At 41.9% G+C, this 25,439-nt stretch overlaps 1 protein-coding gene across 5 annotated transcripts in view; it reads left to right on the top strand.

Moving 5' to 3' along the window:
- TRAPPC9 (trafficking protein particle complex subunit 9) overlaps positions 1 to 25,439 on the top strand; it is a 725,402-nt gene that overhangs the window by 22,857 nt on the left and 677,106 nt on the right. For 2 of the 5 annotated variants that reach the window (XM_014346060.6, XM_034966646.3), the window contains exons 4-5: positions 2,664 to 2,792; positions 11,363 to 11,389. In XM_014346060.6, the coding sequence (XP_014201546.4) occupies positions 2,664 to 2,792; positions 11,363 to 11,389 (156 nt within the window). The remainder of the gene's footprint in view (positions 1 to 2,663; positions 2,793 to 11,362; positions 11,390 to 25,439) is intronic. The other 3 variants (XM_034966644.3, XM_034966648.3, XM_055116980.2) reach the window with 2 other exon arrangements.

Raw genomic sequence — 25,439 nt, 5'->3', positions numbered from 1 at the left:
ATGTCTGTTTGTGGTCTTCCCTTTGGGGACTGCGCCTCCTGGAGGTGGTCCTGGGAGGATGGACTGGCTGCGTCCATTGCCTGACATGTTGCAGTTGCTCCCTAAATGCTTGTTAAATGAACAATGTGTGGGTAAGGACTAAAACAGGGTTCTTTCGTTGAGGTTGACAGTTTAGCAAGGACACCTGTCAGCCACTTATGATAATACAAGTCGGAATGAAGTAATGAGGTGAGTTCTGTAACAGAAGTTTAACGAGGTGCTGTAGAACATTTTAAATATAACAAATTCTTTCGTTCTTGGGGACGGAGTCTCGCTCTGTTGCCCAGGCTGGAGTGCAGTGGCATGATCTTGGCTCACTGCAATCTCCGCCTCCTGGGTTCAAGCGATTCTCCTGCCTCAGCCTTCCTAGTAGCTGGGACTTACAGGCATGCACTACCACACCCGGCTAAATTTTCTATTTTTAGTAGAGACGGGGTTTTGCGATGTTGGCCGGGCTGCTCTTGAACTCGACCTCAGCTGATATGCCTGCCTTGGCCTCCCGGAGTGCTGGGATTACAGGCATAAGCCACTGTGCCCAGCCAAATATAAGAAATACTTCAAATGGCCAGGCACGGTGGCTCATGCCTGTAATCCCAACACTTCTACAAAAAATAAAAAAACCTTACTTCACCTCACTTCTACAAAACAAAATTAAAAAACATTAACTGGGTGGAGACCAGCCTGAGCAACATAGGGAGACCTCACTTCTACCAAAAAAAAAAAAAAAAGTAAAATAAAATAAAATTAAAAAACATTAGCTGGGCTTGGTGGTCTGTGCCTGTAGTCCCAGCTACTTGTGAGGGTGAGGCAGGAGGATTGCTTGGGTTGAGGAGGTCAAGGCTGCAGTGAGCCACGATCGCACCACTGCACTCCATCCTGAGCAAGAGTGAGACTTTGTCTCTTAAGAAAAAACCAAAATAAAACTTAAAATGGACTTAAATTTAGTTTTTTAAAGAGGCTAGGGAAATAGAAGTGGGGAAAGAAAGGGAGTAAGAATTAGGGATGGAAAAGAAAAGAGAATCAGATAAAGGATTATGCAGGCTGAGAAAGACATAGTTTTACTTGGTTTTCTTGAAAGAGCGTTGTCTCCCTAAGTATCCTATTGTATCAGTTAGAGAATCTGTGCATCTCCCAGTGGGCTCTGAGACTAGGGCATGTGCAGCAGGTGCTTCTCCAGAAAGACTGGTACTGCCCATATGCCTTCCCCATGCGGCGCTGGACTGGATGAGGAGGGCTCCTAAAGGGCACACAGAGAAGGACGGTGCTGTGTGCCGTGGGCCTCTTCCATGCTCAGCCTCTCAGAAGTGGACAGTGGAGTTGTCCACAAGCTACTTAGGCCTGACATCACAGCAGACTGAATGTAGAAGCCGATAGAAGATCCAGCTGACTTGTATTAACTCTGATATTAAATAAATGTGTGAACATGTCAAATAATGCCATTCCTCCAGTATTTTATTTTTGTTTTGGAAAACAATTATTTTTCATAAAACTGTTAACACATGACAAGCTTATTATTTTATTTTTTATTTTTATTTTTTTGAGTCAGAGTCTCGCTCTGTCACCCAGGCTGGAGTGCAATGGCGTGATTTCAGCTCACTGAAACTTCCATTTCCCAGGTTCAAGTGATTCTCTTGCCTCAGCCTCCCAAGTAGCTGGGGCTACAGGTGTGTGTTATCATGCCTGGCCAATTTTTGTATTTTTAGTAGAGTCAGGGTTTCACCATGTTGGCCAGGCTGGTCTTGAACTCCTGACCTCAAGTGATCCACCCACCTTGGCTTCCCAAAGTGCTGGGATTACTGGCATGAGCCACTGCATCTGGCCTATTTTAAGAGGAATTAATACATAAATACTTAAATCCTTTTCTCAGTTTTATTTTCCAATATGGTAAATATCTACAGGTATAACCCACATCACAAAAAAAGCTCTTTGTGATCCTAAGTCATTTTTAAGAGCATCAAGGAGTTTTTAGACCAAAAGTTTAAGGACCACTGAATTAATGGATAAAGATGATAGAGATGAATACTGCGGCACACCTTCTAAGGCATGTGGCATAGCTGGAGATTATTAGGTTGTTACGTCATGAGAGAAGAACGGACTGTGTAGCGAGTTAATATGGCTGTTTTTGAGGAAGAGGGAGGTCTACAGCCTCAAAAGGAGCAGATGCCTATGGGGTGCGTGGTCTGGAAAGGCATTCTGGTCTTGCTTTGGTGCTATTACTGTGAAATATTTTCAATCCAGGGCACTTTCTGTTATACATCTCGGTAGCTCCAGAACCTGGCGCAGTCTGCCACACAGTTTGTGCAGGAATGCCGGCCACGTGAATGGATGAACGCAGAGGCTGGCCTGTTTTATGTGTGCAGTCAGCCCTGCAGGGAAACCTTGAGTGTGGTGAGAGTGTTCTGTGTTGCCTGCCTGGACATGGGCATGGGAAAGGCAGGTGGCAAGTTCCCATTTTGCAAAAAACTAGTGATCTTTAGGTTTGATCTTTGTTTTGGAAGAAAAATTGGCATTTCCAAATAATCCACCTGTTTAAATCATTCTTAGTTACTGCAGTTTGAGCTAATGAAGGGTCACTGACTTGACTAAGGATGCTGGTTTTTGTTTTTTGTTTTCTTAATGCCCAGCTGCCCTGGAAGGATTGTGTTCAGCTTCTGTCATCTATCACTATCCTGGTGGAACTGGTGGGAAGAGTGGAGCTCGGAGGTTCCAGGGCAGCACCCTTTCTGCTGAAGCAGCCAACAGACACCGGCCAGGTGAGCTCTGCCCTTTTTCCGGCCTCTGCTCACTTGCAGTCTTTAAATAAAGCAGACTCATTTGTTACTTTTTCCTTTGAGTTAGGACTAATATTTAAATAAACTGTAAAATCTATTGAGTCAGTAATTTTTTTTCTTTTTTTTGAGACAGAGTCTTGCACTGTTGCCCGGGCTGGAGTGTAGTGGCGCAATCTCGGCTCACCGCAGCCTCCACCTCCCAGGTTCAAGCAATTCTCCTCCCTCAGCCTCCTGACTAGTTGGGATTACAGGTGCCCGCCACCACACATGGCTAATTTTTTGTATTTTTAATAGAGGCGGGGTTTCACTATGTTGGCCAGGCTGGTCTCGAATGCTTGACCTCGTGATCCACCCGCCTTGGCCTCCCAAAGTGCTGGGATTACAGGCGTGAGCCACCGTGCCCTGCCCAGAAATCTTGTATGAGACATTTTGTTCTGATTTTATTGAATACTTTCAATCTTACGGAATACCACTAATGGGTTAGAATGATTGGTTGATTTCTGGAATACTTGTGTAAAATTTCCTGGTAGAACACACTTGAGGTTCTGTGTCTAAGTCTTTTTTATAATTTTATGTATTAGGAGAAGCTAGTCCCAGAGGTCAATTTTAATAAGCTGATTCAGGGCCTGGGAGCAGTTTCTTATTTTATTGGCTGATGACATTCTCTCAATGAGTTGTTTGATTTGCTTATGCTTGGTAGAACCAATGAAGAGTGAGAAAACTTCTTGGGTGGAGCAGACCCACGAATGCTGAATGAACATGAACGTTTTGGTCCTTGATGAATGAACCTGCCTTTAATGGCTCAGGATTTAGTCATCATGTTGCATAGGTCACAAAGAAGGAAGCAACAAAATAATGAAAGCAGGGATTTATTGAAAACAAAAGTACACTCCACAGTGTGGGAGTGGGCCAAGCAGCGGGCTCAAGGGCACGGATATAGAATCTTCTTGGGTCTAAATACCCACTAGAAGTTTCCCATTGGCCACTTCATGCTCACCTCTTGTAAATGAAGTGGTAGCCTGCAGTTAGTCTGATTGGTTGCGGAAAGCAGCCACTCAGAGGCTGAAGTTAACAAAGGTCACACTCCTTGCAAACATCTGATTGGTTGCAAAAAGGAACCAATCTGAGGCTAAGGTGAAATTACAAAGTTATGCTTCTATGCAAATGAAAAGTAGACAAAGTTATACTTCTCTGCAAACTAAGACTCCACCCGCAATCAGTCTGATTGGTTCCGGACAGCCAGTTTCCCATCTGCCATGCAGAAAAGGTCAAAGGGAGCAGCCTCTGGTCCTTTTGTTACTTAGTCATGGAAAGTTAGGGTTTTCCTTTCAATTTAGTTGTAGGAAGTCTGTGTGAAACAACCTTAGGTTCTTTGCCTCTAGATCCTATTCTTCTGCCTCAGGCTTATCTTTTTTGTGATTGAGACAATTTTGATTTTTTTCCTGTATCTGTAATAGATGAGAAAAGTAAAAACGTTGATTTGACATCAGTCACTTTTCCTTTATAGATTGACTACAAGGGGACATTGTTGAATAGATTATGTGTGTTTTTGTTTTTGTTGTTGTTGTTGTTGTTGTTTTTTTTGAGACAGAGTCTCGCTCTGTCACCTGGGCTGGAGTGCAGTGGCTCAATCTCGGCTCACTGCAACTTCTACTTCTTGGGTTTTAGTGGTTCTCCTGCCTCAGCCTCCCGAGTAGCTGGGATTACAGGTGCCCGTCACCACACCTGGCTAATTTTTGTAAATTTCAGTAGAGATGCGGTTTCACCATGTTGGCCAGGCTGCTCTTGAACTCCAGACCATAAATGATCTGCCCGCCTCGGCCTCCCAAAGTGTTGGGATTACAGGTGTGAGCCACCGCTCCTGGCCTGTGTGTTGTTTTTTGAGACAGAGTCTTGCTCTGTTGCCCAGGCTGAAGTGCAGCAGCATGATCTCGGCTCACTATAACCTCTGCCTCCCGGGCTCAAGTGATTCTTGTGTCTCAGCCTCCTGAGTAACAGGATTACAAGTGTGTGCTACCATGCCCAGCTAATTTTTGTAGAGACGAGGTTTCGCCATGTTGGCCAGGCTAGTCTCCAACTCCTGACTCAAATGATCCACCCGCTTCAGCCTCCCAAAGTGCTGGGATTACAGGTGTGAGCCACTGTGCTTGGCCGATTATGCTGTTTTAATATGTAAATAAATGTGTTTGTATTTCAACAAAATTGTATGATTAATAGTTGGCAGTCCTTTGGGAAGTATTTTTTTGTAAGACACTTAGGCTATTTACTGACTGAAATATAGAGACATTACTTTTTTTTTTCTTGATACAGAGTCTTGCTCTGTTGCCCAGGCTGGAGTGCAGTGGCGCGATCTCGGCTCACTGTAACCTCCGCCTCCCGGGTTCACGCCATTCTCCTGCCTCAGCCTCCCGAGTAGCTGGGACTACAGGCGCCCGCCACCACTCCTGGCTAATTTTTTGTATTTTTAGTAGAGACAGGATTTCACCGTGTTAGCCAGGATGGTATCGATCTCCTGACTTCATGATCCGCCCGCCTCGGCCTCCCAAAGTGCTGGGATTACAGGCGTGAGCCACTGTGCCCGGCCAGACGTGACTTTTATGATTATAGGGTTGGTATAGATTAAGGTGGCTTTTGGTATAGTGCAAAATCCAAGGACTAGGAGAAAGCTCTGCCACTGATTGCTAGAAGAACAAATTCTCTGGGTCTCAACCTCACTACCTGTAGAATGAAGAGAGTGGGCCAGATGCTCGAGTTTTCTTCCTGTTCTAAGATTAGTTTCTATGAGCCTGTGTCTTCTGTTTATATTTAGGGGTGTTAAAGTTTTCGGATTAAATACTGAATACTGTTCCCTTCCTTGAAGCAGATTTCAGTATGTGCTAGCTACACTTTTAGTTATGGTCTCTGAGCATCGTATTTTAAAAAGCCCTGTTGATCATTTCTTATTATGCCAACAATTAAATTTGTTACCTTTTTTTTTCAGCAACCTGGAAAGACCTTTCTGGCCATAGGTGGCGCTGTTGTACACATATATTTTTAATGTCCTAATTTCCCTGTTGGTGAAAGAAGACTTAGACAAGGCTTCCTTCATTTGAATTTTGCTGTTGTTGTTGTTTAATGCTTTAGAATAGCACTATGCCCATTATATTTGGATACCTGGAAAAGTATTCTAGTTATTTTTATTATGTCATTTCAGCATGAAAATTTCAGATATGCAATGTGGACAGTGGTGAAATTGGACTTTTCTTCCAATGTCAGAAGCCAGTCAGCCATGATTTATAAAAGAGATAGAAACCGTCTGGAGCACCTTAAAGCTGAAAAGAATCTGGAACTCCCTGAGTATTGCACCCAGTTTTGCATGTTTGCTAGTGAGTGGTGGTGTGGTGTCATGGAAAAGCCTCGTTCAGCTGGCTTGTGTCTGAACGCAGGTCCTGCAGTTCTTTCTCAGGTGCCCCCCACCTCCTCGCTCTGCATCTGTGAGCAGGGGCTCCTAATTTCTGCTTTGTAGAATTGTGAGAATTAGAGAGAATGTGTGCAAAATGTTTAGCATGGCGGTCATCTCATAAAATATCTCACGACCATTAGCTATTATTTTATATGAAGTCATCATTTTATAGTGTTTGGAAATTACTAAGGCATTGAAATAGGAAAAATGTTTTCGTGAAGAGAGACTCAGGAAATGAAGGAAATATTTGAGGTGGGTCAGTAGTTTTTATTTTTATTTTTTTTTTGTGAGACAGAGTCTCACTCTGTCGCCGAGGCTGGAGTGCAGTAGCTCACTGCAACCTCTGTCTCCTGGGTTCAAGCAATTCTCCTGCCTCAGCCTCCCGAGTAGCTGGGATTACAGGCACCCACCACTACGCCTGGCTAGTTTTTATATTTTTAGTAGAGACGGGGTTTCACCATGTTGGCCAGGCTGGTCTTGAACTCCTGACCTCAGGTGATCCGCCTGCCTTGGCCTCCCAAAGTGCTGGGATTACAGGCGTGAGCCACTGCGCCCGGCGAGGAGGGTCAGTAGTTCTTATACCCATAATTTAGCTGCAGGTTTAGAGACATGGCCGTTATGTAGCCATCTTGACCCTACCCAAGCCACAGAATTATTTGTGGATTAGTATATGTTGGGGCTTAAAGGGGCCCAATAAAAACACCCCTGTTTTCTTCAACAACCAATTGAGAGACGAGACAAGAGTAAGGTAGAGAATAAAAATGCCGCCCTTATTAGTGATGAAACCACATTCTCTGCCAGGCATGGTGGCTCACACCTGTAATCCTAGCACTTTGGGAGGCCACAGTGGGTGGATCGCTTGAGCCCAGGAATTTAAGACCAGCCTGGGCAACATGGCAAAATCCTATCTCTACAAAAAATACAAAAAATTAGCCTGGGATGTTGGCACGTGCCTGTAGTCCCAGCTACTCAAGAGGCTGAGTTGGGAGGATTGCTTGAGCCCAGGAGGCAGAGGTTGCAGTGAGCTGAGATTCTGCCCACTGCACTCCAGCCTGGGCTACAGGGTGAGACCTTGTCTTAAAAAACAAAAAACAACCCCCACATTTTCCATGAACTTGAGGGATGCAGAAAAATGGGCATCCTACTACTGTGTGTCCAAGATCTGGTGGCTCTGGGCCACAGCAGACCTTCCTACGAGGGGCCCTCTCCCTGTCAGCCATAGGCATGGCGGAGCAGAACATCCTGTGTGCTTCCTGAGCGCAGCAACCAAGGGTGAAAGAAGGGGTTCACATGCCCAGCTTGTCTCCCAAACTCATCTTACACTTCACTCCACTTGGGTGGGGGAGGAAAGGGGGTGGGCAAGAGGTCAGTGGTGCTTAGGACAAAGCCTTTATTATGGAAACCAGAGGAGTGAAGAGCAAGTGCCATCTTCCCCCTCAGTTTAAATAGGTCATGGGGTGACAGTTCTTTCTTTGTAACACAGAAATAAGGATATCCTTTGCTATTTAGACTAGTAAGGAAATACAAAGGATGATTAGAAGGGAGATTTGTAAAATCACTGTAACAGATAACATTTTTTTTTTTTTTTGGGATGGAGTCTCACTCTGTCATCCAGGCTGGAGTGCAATGTCGTGATCTCGGCTCACTGCAACCTTTGCCTCCCAGGTTTGAGTGATTCTCCTGCCTTAGCCTCCCAAGTAGCTGGGATTACAGGCGCCTGCCACCTCGCCCAGCTAATTTTTGTATGTTTAGTGGAGACGCGGTTTCGCTATGTTGGCCAAGCTGGTCTCGAACTCCTGACATCAGGTGATCTGCCCACCTCGGCCTCCCAAAGTGCTGGAATTACAGGCGTGAGCCACCACACCCGGCTGATAACATCTGTTGAACATTTAAAATGTGCTACACACATTTTATTTATTTTTATTTTTATTTTTTTGAGATAGAGTCTCACTCTGTTGCCAGGCTGGAGTGCAATGGCACAATCTTGGCTCACTGCAACCGCTGCCTCCCGGGTTCAAGAAATTCTCGTGCCTCAGCCTCCCGAGTAGCTGGGATTACAGGTGTGCGCCACCATGACCAGCTAATTTTCGTATTTTTAGTAGAGATGTGGGTTCACCATGTTGGCCAGGCTGGTCTCAAACTCCTGACCTCAAGCGATCCACCCACCTCAGCCTCTACACACATTCTACATAAACCAATTTAACCCTTTAATCTTCACAACAACCAGCTAAGGTAGGTTGGATTATTATCCCAGTTTTACAGATGTGGAAACTGAGGCATAGACAGGTTGAGGAACTTGACCAAGGTTATGGAGCTAGTAAGTGGCAGAGCTGGGATTTAAATCCTGGCAGTTGGCCAGGTGCAGTGGCTCACACCTGTAATCCCAGCACTGGGAGGCCAAGGTGGGCAGATCACGAGGTCAGGAGTTCAAGACCAGCCTGGCCAATATGGTGAAACCCCGTGTCTACTGAAAATATAACAACAACAACAACAACAACAACAACAACAAACAATTAGCCGGATGTGGTGGTGCGCACCTGTAGTCCCAGCCACTTGGGAGGCTGAGGCAGAAGAATCACTTGAACCTGGGAAGCGGAGGTTGCAGTGAGCTGGGATTGTGCCACTGCACTCCAGCCTGGGCGACAGAGTGACACTCTGTCTCAAAAAAAAAAAAAACACCAAAAAACAGAAAAACAAAAAACAAAACAAAAAACCCCTGGCAGTCGGGCTGAGCTTCAGTAGATTGGCTTCTGGGGTTTAGAGGTATCAGCATATCTACAGTTCCATGTGTACATCTATACATCAGTCAGGGGGTTGGCCAGTGTGGAAAGGGTGGGACAGAGAGAGTTATGCAGCGCTGGCATTTGTGTCTTGGCCACTGTCCACAGAGAGTGCACTGCAGTTTGCATTAATCACTTGTGTAGACAGCAGGTTTCTCCCTGTAACAGAACTTTAGTCCATCAAATTCATCTAGCAAACTCCTGTTCAGAGAAAGTGGAGTTTTCTAGATGAACTTGATTTGTATTTCAACAAAATACAACTACTGAATTCTGTTTCAGGGAAGGGAGTGGTATTCAGTTCCCCATCTGAACACTTTAATACCCCTAAATATAAACAAAAGATGAGGCTCACAGAGGCTTACCTTAGAACAGGAACAAACTGAAGCATCGGCCCACTCTCTTCATTTTACAGGCAGGGGTGATGGTGTGAGGCTTTGTTATTCAGGTGTCAGGATCCTGCTGTAGAGGTGACAACCACTAGGAAAGGGCCTAGAAACCAGCATTTGGTGTGTGAGGGCATCCTCTGTAATGGTCCCAAATGAGACGTATGGACCTGATTTCTACTTATCTCCTGCCTGTGATTTGGCCTTTGAAGAGAAAATGTGCTGATCGTTGAACCCTGATATTTTGGTCTGATTGATAATTTTGTGTCTCCCGTTACATTAATAGTTAAACCTCCAGTTTTCCTACACTGGTCACTTACAGGTTTGGTTAATGTGAAATCAGTCCACTAGAGGCTGATGATACTAATAGTCAAATGATTGATGATTGTGATAATAACTCTGGGGCATCAAAAGTTTAACTCATATCCCCTACCTAAAGGACATGGCATAGTATAATATATTTGGCCAGGTTCTTCACAGAACAAAACGTTTGTAGGGTTATCTGGAAATCCAGACTTCCTCAAGGTCTGTGCAGCTGAACGTCTGCTCAGTGCAGACCTTGGACCTGGTGTCGTGGCGTGTGTGGCGGTGGGGCTTCCCGTGGCTCCTCTGGGCTTCAGTCTCCCCATAGGCAGGGAGGGTTAACATCTGTTTATTTTGTAGGGTTGCTCTGAAGGTCATACACGATATTTGTTAAGCATCATGCTTGGCAGAAAGGTGTTATTCAATGGAAAACACCTGTTTTTTATTTTAATGGTGGCGTCAAGATTGCAGTGATTTTTAGTCTGCATTTACAAACAGAGATGGCTATACACAAAATAGCTCTTAAATAGCACCGTAATCATGGGGCCTCTTCTCTGTGTAGACAATTGAATACATGTGCTATTTCCATAAGATTATTGGGACATACCTTTTTGAATCTTCTTAACATGTTTAAAAATGAAAATAGCTAATGATAAACATGACTCTTGGAACCAGTACCCCTTGAGGTGTGTTTTGCCATGATGGGAAATTGCATTCTATAGAGAAGTTGAATTGGATCACACAGATGTTTGGGTAGTTTAGCAGACCACCAAGGCTTTCAGAAGTTTCTTCATAATAGTGAAGTTAATAGTTGTGTATTTTAAGCTAACTACAAAGCTACCTTCTAAAAGTTGGAAATCTTTGACTTGATGAAGTGTCCAGTTATTCTGTGTGTGTGTGCGTGTGAGAGAGAGAGATATATATATAGAGAGATGTATTTTAGGGGGCTTGTGAAAAGTTCCACAGAGCCACTGGCACCTTTTCTCCCCCATTCTAGGCTGCTGACATACATTTGCACAAATAATAATCCTTTGTCACTTGGCTTATTTGTGGAAATAAGGAATTGTCATACTTGTTTAAGAAGAGCTGGCAGGCCGGGCATGGTGGGTCATGCCTGTAATCCCAGCAGTTTGAGACCAGCCTGGCTAACATGGTGAAACCCGTCTCTACTAAAAATACAAAAAAAAAAAAAAAAATTAGCCGGTCGTGGTGGCGCACGCCTGTAGTCCCAGCTGCTTGGGAGGCTGAGGCAGGAGAATTGCTGGAACCTGGGAGGCAGAGGATGAAGTGAGCTGAGATCACGCCACTGCACTCCAGCCTGGGCAACAGAGCAAGACTCTGTCTCAGAAAAAAAAAAAAAAAGAACTGGGAGCATGAACATAGAAAGTGGGAAGGCAGAGAGGTGAGGAGGCACTTAACAATTTGTTTAGGGTATGAGTAATAGTAGCTTTTCTTTTCTCTTTTCCTGTCTGAAGCAAAAAGGCACCAAACTTGTAACATACTGTTCCTCAGAATTGCTTTTCTGATCAGATACAAGTCAGATTTTTCTCTAGGCTATGTGAATTATGAAATGTGTTTTAGTAGTTATTTTTAAAAGTAGTTTTGTTTTCCAAATAAAATACCATAATCTGTTCTTTCTTCCAGGGGCACAGGAAGTTCTCATTGATCCAGGTACATGATCTATGTGTTTAGTTTCTTTTGGTTATTTTTTTAAGTGCTTGTTTCATGGTGATGTGAATGAATGGTTAAAATTTCTGGATGATGATCTTTGGAACATTCTGATTTAAGTAACTTTAAATCAGAACTGTTAAAAGCTTGATGATTGATTGGTGGGTCCTTGCTTGATGGGCACCCCGTTGCTTTATGTTGTCTGTTGAGGAGGCTTCTTCCTCTAGCATGGCTAAGTGAATGATTTGAGAATTGTGCCTTTAATTCTTTGAATGCATTGAGCATGTTTGTCCTGTTAATTTTGAATTCATTTGTAATCACGACTTTGCTCTGATTTGTGGCTTGTGCTCCCTTCCACGTGAGTTAATTCTCTACTGCATTTCGTCTGTGTGTTCTTAACAGGGAAAGAGATCTCGTAGTTTTTACAAAGGCAGGTTTTTCTTCCCCTTGTAATATCTTCTGTAATGAATACAGCAAAAACCTCTTTTATTACAGTGCTTAATTATTTCATGATGAGCTCTATTATTTTCTGACTTAATGAGAAACAATGACAGGGTAAATAATACAAAATGAAAACAGTCTAGAATTGAAATCAGATGGCTGTGCTTACACAGGCTTTGTGACTAACACATTCGCTTTCATCTCCTCGTGCATCTTGGCTCTGAAATGAAGGTGCCCCAGGTTTGCAGGCGTTGGTTTTAACATTTGCGTTCACTCCTTTCTCTAGGCCATGGCTAAGTTTCCTGATGGGGTTTGTGGAATGTGTAGAGAAAGGACAACAAATGCTTAGTTTTGGTTTCAGGAGACCTGAGTTGCTGATGAGAAGGCATCTGGGGGACAGTCAGGCGGGCAGACTTTATGCCACTGAAGAGCTGAAAGCCCCGCCAACACTAATGACAAATGAAATGGATGTTGAATGTACTGGTATTTCACCAGTATGAGTTGCTGAGCCCCAGTTTGGCTGGTTATGCCTGCTATAAAATACTGAATTGCAGTGTGTCAATCACATTAGTTGTAGGAGAATTAGATGTGTACACCATATAGAAGTAGCTTAGAGCTATAAGAAAAATCAGGCGTTTGTTGAGATAAGGCATTTTAAAAAGATTTCCGACGCTTTTCAAGATAAGGTTGTGTAGAGGTGAAATTGAGTTTAGAGTGTTGGGAGGAAAAGTGAGGAGATTCTGTGGGGCTTTGTTATTCAAGGGTGCATCAAGGTTCTGCTGTAGAGGTGAAAACTGCCAGGAAGGACCCAGAAACCAGTGTTTGGTATGTGAGGGCATCCTCTGTAATGGTCCCAAATGAGAAACGTGTGGACCTGACTTCTCTTTACCAATGGGAGAGCGAGTAAAGAGAATGGATGCCGTCCTGGCCCCACATTCTGGTTCCTGCCTTCCAGGCCACCCCAGTTCCTGCTAATGCCTTCTGGCCTCTGCTCGTGGGGACCTTTGTATCAGGACTGACTCGCTACTGAAATCATATCTTTCAAGCGTTGGTCCTTTCTAAACCCTTGCAAATGTGTTAGCAGTGACAGTGCTGGTAGGGAATCTTCCTAGCTCCTAGGAGCAATGCAATTTGATTCTTCACAGCCTCTCTATCTGAATAGCTAACACTCTCTCAGGGGTTGTAAAATTGTTCAGCTCCCGGAAAACCCATTCATGTGAAGCTATCACAAAATTACATCACTTTCATTTGATTTTTGAGTTTTAAATGGACATAATGTTTGAAGCAAGCTGTTTACAAATTTTTTTCCTACCCGCTTTCCCCACCACCGTTTCCAAAACCGGAAGAAGAGTTTCACGGTTTTCGGGGGCTCCTCCGTCTCTCATCCTAAGAACTAAGCTTCCCCTCCCAGCATTTCTAGCAGCTAGGCCTTTGTGTTCTTTATCTGCATTTTTAAAGTGGAATGATTCTTAAAACTCTTTTTTCTTGTGTTTTTTTTTCTTTCATTTCTTTCCTTTTTTTTTTTTTTTTGGAGACAGGTTCTCACTCTGCCGCCAAGGCTGGAGTGCAGTGGCTATTCACAGGTGCGATCCTAGCTCACTGCGCCCTTGAACTCCAGGCAATTCTGCCACCTCAGCCTCTGGAGTAGCTGGGACTACAGGTGTGTGCCACCATGCCCAGCTAATTTTTTAATTTTTTCATAGAGATGGAGTCTCTCTATGTTGACCCGGCTGGTCCTGGCCTCAAGCAATCCTCTCACCTTTGCCTCCCAAAGTGATTACAAACATGAGCCACTGTGCCTGGCATCTTTTTTTTTTTAAATTTAATTTCTAAACATTTCGTGTACATTCAGCAACTACTTTACGTAAAATGATCTTTTGGATAATTTTAGTTGACTCATAATTGCTTTTTCCGTTTTCATGTGGAGGAGAGTTTCTTCTTCCTGTAATAAAAATGAGCAGTTTGCACTTATTATGTGAGAGACACTGTTCTAAGGTGCTTTTTTAAAAACAAACAAACAAACAAACTAGTTTTAATGCAGTTTACCTATTTAAAGGGTAAAATCCAGTCATTTTTAGTATATTTACAAAGTTGTGCAACCCTCACCACAATCAGTTTTAGGACATTCTCATAACCCCAGCAGGAAGCCATGTACCTGTTAGCAGTCACTCTCCTTTGCCTATGTCCTTCCCTTACCCCCAAGCAACTAGTAAGCTATTTTCTTTCTCTATTATTTGCCTGTTCTGGACATCTCATATAAATGGCATCATACATATAATGGTATGTGGTTTTTGTGACTGGCCTCTTTCACTTACTGTATGTTTCAAGCTTTATCCATATAGCACGTGTCAGTATGCATTTCTTTTTCTTCTTGCAGAATAATATTCCATTCTATGTATATATATGTATATATATGTGTGTATATGTATATATGTGTATATATGTATATATGTGTATATATGTGTATATGTGTATATATGTATATGTGTATATATGTGTGTATGTATATGTGTTATATATGTATGTATATGTGTATGTATATGTGTATATATATGTGTATATGTGTGTGTGTGTGTGTGTGTGTATATATATATGCCACATTTTGTTTTTCCATATTCCATCAGTTGATGGACATTTGTATCATTTGTACCTTTTGGCTATTATGAATAATGATGTTATAAGCATTTGTGTGGACATATGTTTGTTTGATTTATTTATTTATTTGTTTTTTGAGATGGAGTTTCATTCTTGTTGCCCAGGCTGGAGTGCAATGGTGCGGTCTTGGCTCACTGCAACCTCCGCCTCCTGGGTTCAAGCGATTCTCCTGCTTCAGCCTCCCAAATAGCTGGGATTACAGGTGCCCACCACCATGCCTGGCTAATTTTTTTTTGTATTTTTAGTAGAGAAGGGGTTTCACCATGTTGGCCAGGCTGGTCCTGAACTCCTGACCTCAGGTGATCCCGCCTCAGCCTCCCAAAGTGCTAGTATTATAGGTGTGAGCCACTGTGCCTGGCCCATATGTTTTAAATTCTATTACGTGTATGTCTAGGAAGGGGAGTTGCTGGGTCATGTGGTAACTCAACGTTTAACTTTTTCAGAAACTGCCAGATTGTTTTCCAAAGTGGCTGTACCACTTTACATTACTACTAGCAATGAATGCAAGTTCTGATTTCTCTGCATCCTTGTCAATACTTGTTACCTTTTTGATTGTGGCCATCCTGGTGGATGTGACCTGGTTTCTCATTGAAGTTTTGGTTTGCATGTCCCTCGTAGCTAATGATGTGCATCTCTTCATGTGATTATTGTCATCTCTATATTTTCTTTGAAAAAATATCTATTTAGATAGTTACCAATTTTTAAATTGGGTTGTCTTTTTGTCTTTTTATTGTTGAGTTGTAACAGTTTTTTTTTTTTTTTTTTTTTGAGACGGAATCTTGCTTTGTCGCCCAGGCTGGAGTGCAGTGGTGTGATCTCGGCTCACTGCAACCTCTGCCACCCGGGTTCAAGCGATTCTCTTGCCTCAGCCTCCTGAGCAGCTGGGATTATAGACACATGCCACCATGCCTGGCTAATTTTTGTATTTTTAGTAGAGATGAGGTTTCACCATTTTGACCAGGCTGGTCTCAAACTCCTGACCTCAGGTGATCCGCCCACCTGGGCCTCCCAAAGTGCTGGGATTACAGGTGTGAGCCACTGCACCCGGCTAGTAACAGTTTTTTATATATTCTGTATATGAGTCCTTTGATATATGATTCGCAAAATTTTTCTTTCATTCTGTGTGTTATCTTTTCATTTTCTTGATATGGTGTCCTTTGAAGCCAATACAAGTTTTAAATTTGGATGAAATCCAGTTTATGTTTTCTTTGTTCCTGTGCTTTTGATGTCATATCTACGACTTAAGGTGCTCTATATAAACTTTACACCTAAAGCAATTTAATCTTCACGATTCTAGGAGACAGGTACTGTTGTTATCCCTAGTCTATAAATGGGGAAACTGAGATGCAGGAAGGTTTTCTGACTCGCTGAGGGTCATAGCTAGTAAGTGGTGATGTGGGCATTCAAACTCATGAGTTTGCACCCAGGATTTATCCTCTTAACCACCATACTCTATTGCTTTCTTTAGGGAATCATTTACTGAAAACTTTGCTTATTTGATTTCTTGCCCATTTTTTTTTTTTGTCATGAGGGACCTTATCTCTTCATTCACCTCGCAGAGTTCGGCGTAGGTTTATTTTTGGTCGAATGTAGGCAGAATCATTGCTATCAGTTAATTTCTGCATTACTTACTCTGCAGTGGTGATCACTGCTAGTTGAGCTAACAAAGTCATTTAAGGCTTTTCTGGTCATCACACTAATAAAGGTAGTGTCATGACTACAGAAAGTTCAAAAACAGTATTTGATTAATTCCATTTCGTTAACTAAAGGAAAAAAATCCCCAGTGTTGACACAGATTGTAAGCCTTTCCAGAATACGGTCGTTGTCTTCCTTTTTTTCCTGTTGTTCCCTCGCACAGTGCCTGGCATAGTGCCTCATTGTCCAGTGGATTAGCTAGAGTATGGAGGTCTTCAGTCACTGTGTACAATGACAGAATTTTGACAACAGTATCTGTTGTTTGTTTCACAAGGTAAAAATCATATAGAAATATCTCTCAGATGTATAGAAAAAGCCTGGAATTTTGTAAAGACTTCCAGAAAACAAAAACATACAAAGGTATTTTCACTGCTTTTAGATGTCTTAGACGTATTATGGTTACACAACAGAGTAAGTTCGTTAACTAGATTTGACAAGTCATGTAATATTGATTACCTGTCATAATTTAAAATATTCTGGCTCCATTAAAGTAATTAGTGCCCATGAGTAAGCAAAAATAAGCTAACATTTATATGCAGCATGGGGGTAGACTTTATATATATGTGTGTTCATGCATGTATTTCCGTCTTTCAGAGGATTTGGCAGCTTTTCAACAATATTCTAACTTTAGAATTCTATTTAAAAAATCATCACTGTGGCTAGTGCACTTTGGGCTGAGTTTATCCTGTCTTATGCACAGAATTCCACTGTCTCCTAGGGAAGGGTTTCCTTCCATTATATTGAGTTAATATCTGAATTACAGGAGCTGTGATTTCTTGAACTCCTGGCCTTAAGTGAGCCTCTTGCCTCAACCTCCCAAAACGCTAGGAATTTAGGCGTGATCCACATTACCTGGCTGGGGCTGTAATTTCTAGGCCTTTTCCTCTCCATGTGTTTAAAGTTGACTATCAAATGTGATTTTCCCTTTGTTTGTTGGGTTTTCATTGGTCAACTAGAACTTTTGAAAATGAATTTGTTTTTATATGTTATACAAATTCCCCTAGGAACTTGATGGGTTTTTGCTTTTAAGTTTTCAATTTATGAAAAACTTAAATATACTCTTATTTATAAGTTATTTTTCACTAGATATTTGTTTATCTCTTTATACATTTTTTTTAAGCAGTAGGTGTGCATGTTTAAAAAATAACTTATACATGTAACAAACCTGCACATGTACCCCTTGAACATAAAATAAAAGTTGGAAAGAAAAAAAATGTAAAAACAAAATCATGTTTTTTCCTTATTGTAAAAGTCATCTTCATTATAGAGAATTTAGAAAATAAAGGTAAAGAAAATAAATAAATTTAAAAATTACCCATACCTCCCCCACCCCAGGTAGGTTGTAGTACATTTTGAAATTGGGAAGTGTAAGTCTTCTGAATTTGTTCTTTTCTTCTCAAGATAGTTTTGGTTATTCGGGATCCTTTGAATTTCCGTATGAATTTTAGGATCAGATGGTCGTTTTCTACAAATAATCCAGCTGGGATTTTGATAGAGATTTTGATAGAGATTCTCCAAACTGTTGATCAGTTTGGAGAATATTGCCATTTTAAGAAGATTATATCTTGTAATCCATGGACAGGGATGTCTTTTCAACATTTACCTTCTTTAATTTTTTTTTAGCCAATGTTTTGAGTTTTCAGAACATCATTTTATACTTTTTTTGGGGGTTAAATTTTTTGGGTTAAATAAAAAGTATTTTATTCTTTTTCATGCTGTTGTAAACGGGATTGTTTTCTTAATTTCATTGTCACATGGTTCATTGCAAGTATATGGAAACACAATTTTTTGTGTATTGGTTTTATATCCTTCAAATTTGTGGAACTCATTTCTTAGGTCTAAAAGTTTTTTAGTGGATTTTTTAGGATTTTCTAGAGGCAGGATCATGTCATCTGAAAAGAGACAGAGTTTTTCATCCTTTCTCTTTTTTTTTTTTTGAGACGGAGTCTCACTCTGTCCCCCGGGCTGGAGTGCAGTGGCGCGATCTCTGCTCACTGCAAGCTCCGCCTCCCGGGTTCACGCCATTCTCCTACCTCAGCCTCCCGAGTAGCTGGGACTATAGGCGCTCGCCACCACGCCCGGCTAATTTTTTTGTATTTTTAGTAGAGATGGGGTTTCACCGTGTTAGCCAGGATGGTTTTGATCTCCTGACCTCGTGATCTCCCCGCCTCGGCCTCCCAAAGTGCTGGGATTACAGGCGTGAGCCACCGCGCCCGGCCTCTTCCTTTCTAATTTGGATGACTTGTCTTATCCTTGATTGTAGGGGGAGTCTTTTATCATGAAGCATGATGGTAGCTGTGGGTTTTTCACAGATGCCCTTTATCAGGTTGAGAACATTCCCTTCTATGCCTTGTTTTTTGTTTTTTTTTTGTTTTTTTGAGACGGAGTCTCGCTCTGTCGCCCAGGCTGGAGTGCAGTGGTGCGATCTCAGCTCACTGCAAGCTCCACCTCCGAGGTTCGCGCCATTCTCCTGCCTCAACCTCCCCACCAGCTAGGACTACAGGCGCCCGCCACCACGCCTGGCTAATTTTTTTTTTTTTTTTTTTTTTTTTTTTTTTTTTTGAGACGGAGTCTCGCTCTGTCGCCCAGGCTGGAGTGCAGTGGCGCGATCTCAGCTCACTGTTACCTCCGCCTCCTGCCTTCACGCCATTCTCCTGCCTCAGCCTCCCGAGTAGCTGGGACTACAGGTGTCCGCCACCACGCGCGGCTAATTTTTTTGTATTTTCAGTAGAGACGGGGTTTCACCGTATTAGCCAGGATGGTCTCAATCTCCTGACCTCGTGATCCACCCGCCTCGGCCTCCCAAAGTGCTGGGATTACAGGCGCGAGCCACCGTGCCCGGCCAATTTTTTTGTATTTTTAGTAGAGACGGGGTTTCACCGTGTTAGCCAGGATGATCTCGATCGCCTGACCTTGTGATCCACCCGCCTCCGCCTCCCAAAGTGTTGGGATTACAGGCGTGAGCCACCGCGCCTGGTTAGCCTAGTTTGTTGAGTGTCATCACGAAAGGGTGTTGAATTTATCAAATGCTTTCTTTGTGTCTGTTGAGATGATCATGTGGTTTTGTCCTTTATTCTACTAATTTTCAGACATTAAACTAACCTTAGATTCCTGAGCTGAATCCCACTTGATCATGTTGTATAAACCTTTTTATATCATGCTGGATTCAGTGTGCTAGTATTTTATTGAGGATATTTGCATCCATCTATCTATCTATCTATCTATCTATCTATCTATCTATCTATCTATCTATCTAATCTTTTTTAGATGGAGTCTCGCTTTGTCGCCCAGGCTGGAGTGCAGTTGCATGATCTTGGCTCACTGCAACCTCTGCCTCCCAGGTTCAAGCGATTCTACTGCCTCAGCCTCCCGAGTGGCTGGGACTACAGGCATATGCCACTGCTCCCAGCTAATTTTTGTATTTTTAGTAGAGACAGGGTTTTATCATGTTGGCTAGGCTGCTCTTGAACTCCTGACCTCAGTCAGTCCACCTGCCTTGGCCTCCCAAAGTGCTGGGATTACAGGCATGAGCCACTGCGCCCGGCCTTGCGTCTATATTCGTAAGAAATGTGGATCTGTAGTTTTCTTTTGATGTCTGTTTCTGGTTTTGGTATTAGGGCAACATTAGCCTCATAAAATGAATTGGTTAATGTTCCTTCCTCTTATGTTTTCTGGAAGAGTTTATGAAGAATTGGTGTTAATTTGTCCTTAAATATTTGGTAGAATTCACCATTGAAGACAGCTGTACCTGGCCTTTCTTTATTTTTATTTTTTATTATACTTTAAGTTTTGGGATACACGTGCAGAATGTGCAGATTTGTTATATAGGTATACACGTGCCATGGTGGTTTGCTGCACCCATCAACCCGTCATCTACATTAAGTATTTCTCCTAATGCTGTCCTTCCCCTAGCCCCCATTCCCTGACAGGCCCTGGTGTGTGATGTTCCCCTCCCTGTGTCCATGTGTTATCATTGTTCAGCTCCCACTTATGAGTGAGAACATGTGGTGTTTGGTTTTCTGTTCCTGTGTTAGTTTGCTGAGAATGATGGTTTCCAGCTTCATCTATGTCCCTGCAAAGGACATGAAGTCATCCTTTTTTATGGCTGCATAGTATTCCATGGTGTATATGTGCTGCATTTTCTTTATTCAGTCTATCATTGATGGGCATTTGGGTTGGTTCCAAGTCTTTGCTATTGTGAACAGTGCTGCAATAAACATACATGTGCATGTGTCTTTATAGTAGAATGATTTATAATCCTTTGGGTATATACCCAGTAATGGGATTGCTGGGTCAAATGATATTTCTGGTTCTAGATCCTTGAGGAATCGCTACACTGTCTTCCACAATAGTGGAACTAATTTACACTCCCACCAACAGTATAAAGGCATTCCTATTTCTCCGCATCCTCTCCAGCATCTGTTGTTTCCTGACTTTTTAATGATCGCCATTCTAACTAGCGTGAGATGGTATCTCATTGTGGTTTTGATTTGCATTTCTCTAATGACCAGTGATGATGAGCTTTTTTCGTATGTTTGTTGGCCGCGTAAATGTCTTCTCTTGAGAAGTGTCTGTTCATATCCTTTGCCTTTGCTTACTTTTTGATGGGGTTGTTTTTTTCTTGTAAATTTGTTGAAGTTCTTTATAGATTCTGGATATTAGCCCTTTGTCAGATAGATAGATTGCAAAAATTTTCTCCCATTCTGTAGGTTGCCTGTTGACTCTGAAGATAGTTTCTTTTCCTGTGTAGAAGCTCTTTAGTTTAATTAGATCCCATTTCTCAATTTTGGCTTTTGTTGCCACTGCTGTTTTAGTTATGAAGTCTTTGCCCATGCCTGTGTCCTTAATGGTATTGTCTAGGTTTTCTTCTAAGATTTTTATGATTTTAGGTCCTACGTTTAAGTCTTTAATCCATCTTGAGTTAATTTTTGTATAAGGTGTAAGGAAGGGGTCCAGTTTCAGTTTTCTGCATATGGCTAGCCAGTTTTCCCAACACCATTTATTAAATAGGGAATCTTTTCCTCATTGCTTGTTTTTGTCAGGTTTGTCAAAAATCAGATGGTTGTAGATGTGTGGCATTATTTCTGAGGCCTCTGTTCTGTTCCATTGGTCTATATATCTGTTTTGGTACCAGTACCATGCTGTTTCGGTTACTGTAGCCTTGTAGTATAGTTTGAAGTCAGGTAGCGTGATGCCTCCAGCTTTGTTCTTTTTGTTTAGGATTGTCTTGGCTATTTGGGCTCTTTTTTGGTTCCATATGAAATTTAAAGTAGTTTTTTAAATTTTGTGAAGAAAGTTAATGGTAGCTTGATGGGGATAGCATTGAATCTATAAATTACTTGGGGCTGTATGACCATTTTCATGACATTGATTCTTCCTATCCATGAGCATGGGATGTTTTTCCATTTGTTTGTGTCCTCTCTTATTTCGTTGAGCAGTGGTTTATAGTTCTCCTTGAAGAGGTCCTTCACATCCCTTGTAAGTTGTATTCCTAGGTATTTTATTCTCTTTGAAGCAATTGTGAATGGGAGTTCACTCATGATTTGGCTCTCTGTCTATTATTGTGTGCCTGGCTTTTCTTTCTGGGAGATTTTTTGATTATTGATTCAATCACTTTACTTGTTATGGGTCTATTTAGATTTTCTAGATCTTCTTGAGTTGGGTTTAGTAGTTTGTGTCTTTCTGGGAATTTGCCCAACTCATCTAAATTAGATAATTCATTGGTGTATAATTGTTCATAATATTGTCTTACAATTTATTTCTGTAAGGTTGGTAGTAATGTCTATTCTTTCAGCTCTGATTTTAGTAACTTGATTCTTCTCTCTTCTTAGCTAGTTCATAATTTTGTGGTTGTTTTAAGAATGAACTTTTGGTTTTTGTTGACTTTTCTCTATTGTTTTTCAATTCCCCCTTTCATTTATTTCTGCTCTAATCTTTATTTCCTTCCTTCTGTTTGCTTTGAATTTAATTTTCTCTTCTTTTTCTAGTTTCTTAGGTTGTTGACATGAGCTCTTTCTTCTGGTTTAAGAGACAGGGTCTTGCTCTGTCGCCCAGGCTTGTAGAGTGCAATGGTACAGTCATAGTTCACTATAGTCATCTCCTGTGCTCAAGTGATCCTTCAGCCTCGGCCTCTGAGTAGCTAGGACTTCAGGTATGCACCATGCCTGCCTACTTTTTAAATTTTTGTAGAGATGAGGTCTCTCTATGTTACCAAGCCCGGTCTTGGACTCCTGGCCTCAAGTGATCTTCTCACCTCTGCTTCCCAAACTTCTGGGATTATAGATGTGAGCCACTGCACCTGGCCTGTTTTTAAAAAATGTAAGTATTTATAGCTACAAATTGCCCTCTATGCACTGCTTTTGTGGCATATCATTTTTAGTATATTATGGCTTTGTTTTCAGCTCAAAGTATTCTTTTTCTTTTCTTTTTTTTTGTGTGTCAGAGCATGATCTCGGCTCACTTGCAACCTCCATCTCCTGGGTTCAAGCTATTCTCCTGCCTCAGCTTCCCGAGTAACTGGGATTACAGGCGTGCACCACCACGCCTGGCTAATTTTTTGTATTTTTAGTAGAGATGGGGTTTCACCATGTTGGCCTAGGTCATCTTGAACTCCTGACCACAAGTGATCTGGCCACCTTGGCCTCCTAAAGTGCTGGGATTATAGGTGTGAGCCACTGTACCTGGCCAGTTTTCAGCTCAAAGTATTTTTTTTCCAATTATTTTTATTTTTATTTTTATTTTCTTCTTCTTATTTTTAGACAAGGTTCTACTCTGTTGCCCAGGCTGGAGTGCAGTGGCGATTACAGCTCACTGCAGCCTAGAATTCCGGTGCTCAAGAGATCCTCCTGCTTCCGCCTCCCAAGTAGCTGAGACTATAGGCACATGACATCATACCCAGCTAATCAAAGTATTTTCTAATTTCTAGGCCAGGCGTGGTGGCTCATGCCTGTAATCCCAGTACTTTGGGAGGCTGAGGCAGGCAGATCATTTGAGGTCAGGAGTTCAAGACCAGCCTGGCCAACATGGTGAAACCCCATCTCTACTAAAAATACAAAAATTAGTTGGGCATGTTGGCACGTCTGTAATCCCAGCTACTGGGGAGGCTGAGGCAGGAGAATTGCTTGAACCTGGGAGGCAGAGGTTGCAGTGAGCCAAGATCGCACCACTGCACTCCAGACTGGGGGACAGAGAGAGAATCTGTCTCAAATTAAAAAAAAAAAGTGTTTTCTAATTTGTCTTGTGATTTCTTCTTTGACCCATTGGTTATTTAGGTATGTGCTATTTAATTTCCAAGTATTTGTGAATTCCCCAAATTTCATTCTGTTGTTGATATCTAAAATAGTTCTGTTATAAAAAAAGAATTCTGTTGTGGTTGGAGAACACATTTAAATGATTTCAGTTATTTATTTGTTTATTTATTTATTTATTTTGAGACAGGGTCTCTCTCTGTCACCCAGGCTGGAGTGCAGTGGCATGATCATGGCTCATTGCACCCTCAACCTCTCAGGCTCAAGCAGTCCTCCCATCTCAGCCTCTAAAGTAGCTGGGACTACAGGGCCATGACACCATACCTGGTTAAGTTTTAGATTTTTTGTAGAGTTAGGATCTCACTATGTTGCCCATGCTGGTCTCGAACTCCTAGGCTCAAGTGATCTTCCTGCCTTAGCCTCCCAAAGTGCTGGGATTTTTGGTGTAAGTCACTGCTCCTGGCCTTCTTTTTGTTTTTATTTTTTAAAAATTTCTACTGTAGAATATTTTTTGGTCATGCTTCCTTTATCTTCTTTCAGCTTGCTTAAAAACCACAACTTCTTCATATTTCTTCTTGGGTCAATTTCCCTTTAATTCTTTTGATGACGTATCTCCAGTCTTATTCCAGAATTTTTATGTTCCTGGGGAAGAAAAAAAATCAGACCTTCCTTCAAGACTTGGTTCCTTACTGGGTATATAACCAAACGACTATAAATCATGCTGCTATAAAGACACATGCACACGTATGTTTATTGCGGCACTATTCACAATAGCAAAGACTTGGAACCAACCCAAATGTCCAACAATGATAGACTGGATTAAGAAAATGTGGCACATATATACCATGGAATACTATGCAGCCATAAAAAATGATGAGTTCATGTCCTTTGTAGGGACATGGATGAAATTGGAAATCATCATTCTCAGTAAACTATCGCAAGGACAGAAAACCAAACACCACATATTCTCACTCATAGGTGGGAATTGAACAATGAGAACATATGGACACAGGAAGGGGAACATCACACTCTGAGGACTGTTGTGGGGTGGGGGGAGGGGGGAGGGATAGCTTTAGGAGATATACCTAATGCTAAATGACAAGTTAATGGGTGCAGCACACCAGCATGGCACATGTATACATATGTAACTAACCTGCACATTGTGCACATGTACCCTAAAACTTAAAGTATAAAAAAAAAAAAAAAAAGACTTGGTTCTTCAGTAGGTGTCTGGCAGCTGTCAGTAAAGCCAAAGGCTGGCCTGACACTTATGTTCCTTTCATCATGGTGTCCAGATGATGACTATTTATTTATTTATTATTATTTTTTTTGAGACAGTCTCGCTTTTGTTGCCCAGGCTGGAGTGCAATGTGTGATCTCAGCTCACTGCAACCTCTGCTTCCCTGGTTCAAGCGATTCTCCTGCCTCAGCCTCCTGAGTAGCTGGGATTACAGGCATGTGCCACCACACCCAGCTAATTTTTGTATTGTTAGTAGAGATGGGGTTTCACCATGTTGGCCAGGCTGGTCTTGAACTCCTGACCTCAGGTGATCTACCTCCTCGGCCTCCCAAAGTCCTGGGATTACAGACGTGAGCCACCGTGCCCGACCCGGGTGGCGACTTTTTAATTATTGCACACACTGCTGTGGCAGTGGATTCCCCGTGCCCAGCTCAGCACCTGGCACTTAGCGAGTGTTATGAGTGTGTAAGTGATAAAGTGACTCATTCTGCTCATGGCCTATGTCCTTTCCTTTCCTTTTTCCTTTCCTTTCCCAGACACAAAGACCAATGGATCATGGCCTATGATCTTAATTTATAATTTATCTTCCCCATTTTCATTTCATTTATATTCCCAGTTGTATATGTTTTAGCGCTTTTGTCTTTACGAAATGCATCCTGTTTTTAATATAATAGAATTGTTTTGTAGCTTAATGAGTTTACCGTAATTCTAATTTTTTTAAATTGTTGATTTTGAAATAATTTAAAACTTATAAATCTTATAAAAGAGTGGTAAA

The sequence above is a fragment of the Pan paniscus genome, chromosome 7 (genome assembly GCF_029289425.2).
Source record: "Pan paniscus chromosome 7, NHGRI_mPanPan1-v2.0_pri, whole genome shotgun sequence".
In the NCBI taxonomy this organism is placed as follows: domain Eukaryota; kingdom Metazoa; phylum Chordata; class Mammalia; order Primates; family Hominidae; genus Pan; species Pan paniscus.
The sequence above is the reverse complement of the archived record's forward strand: the minus strand, read 5'-3'. Positions and strand labels throughout refer to the sequence as shown.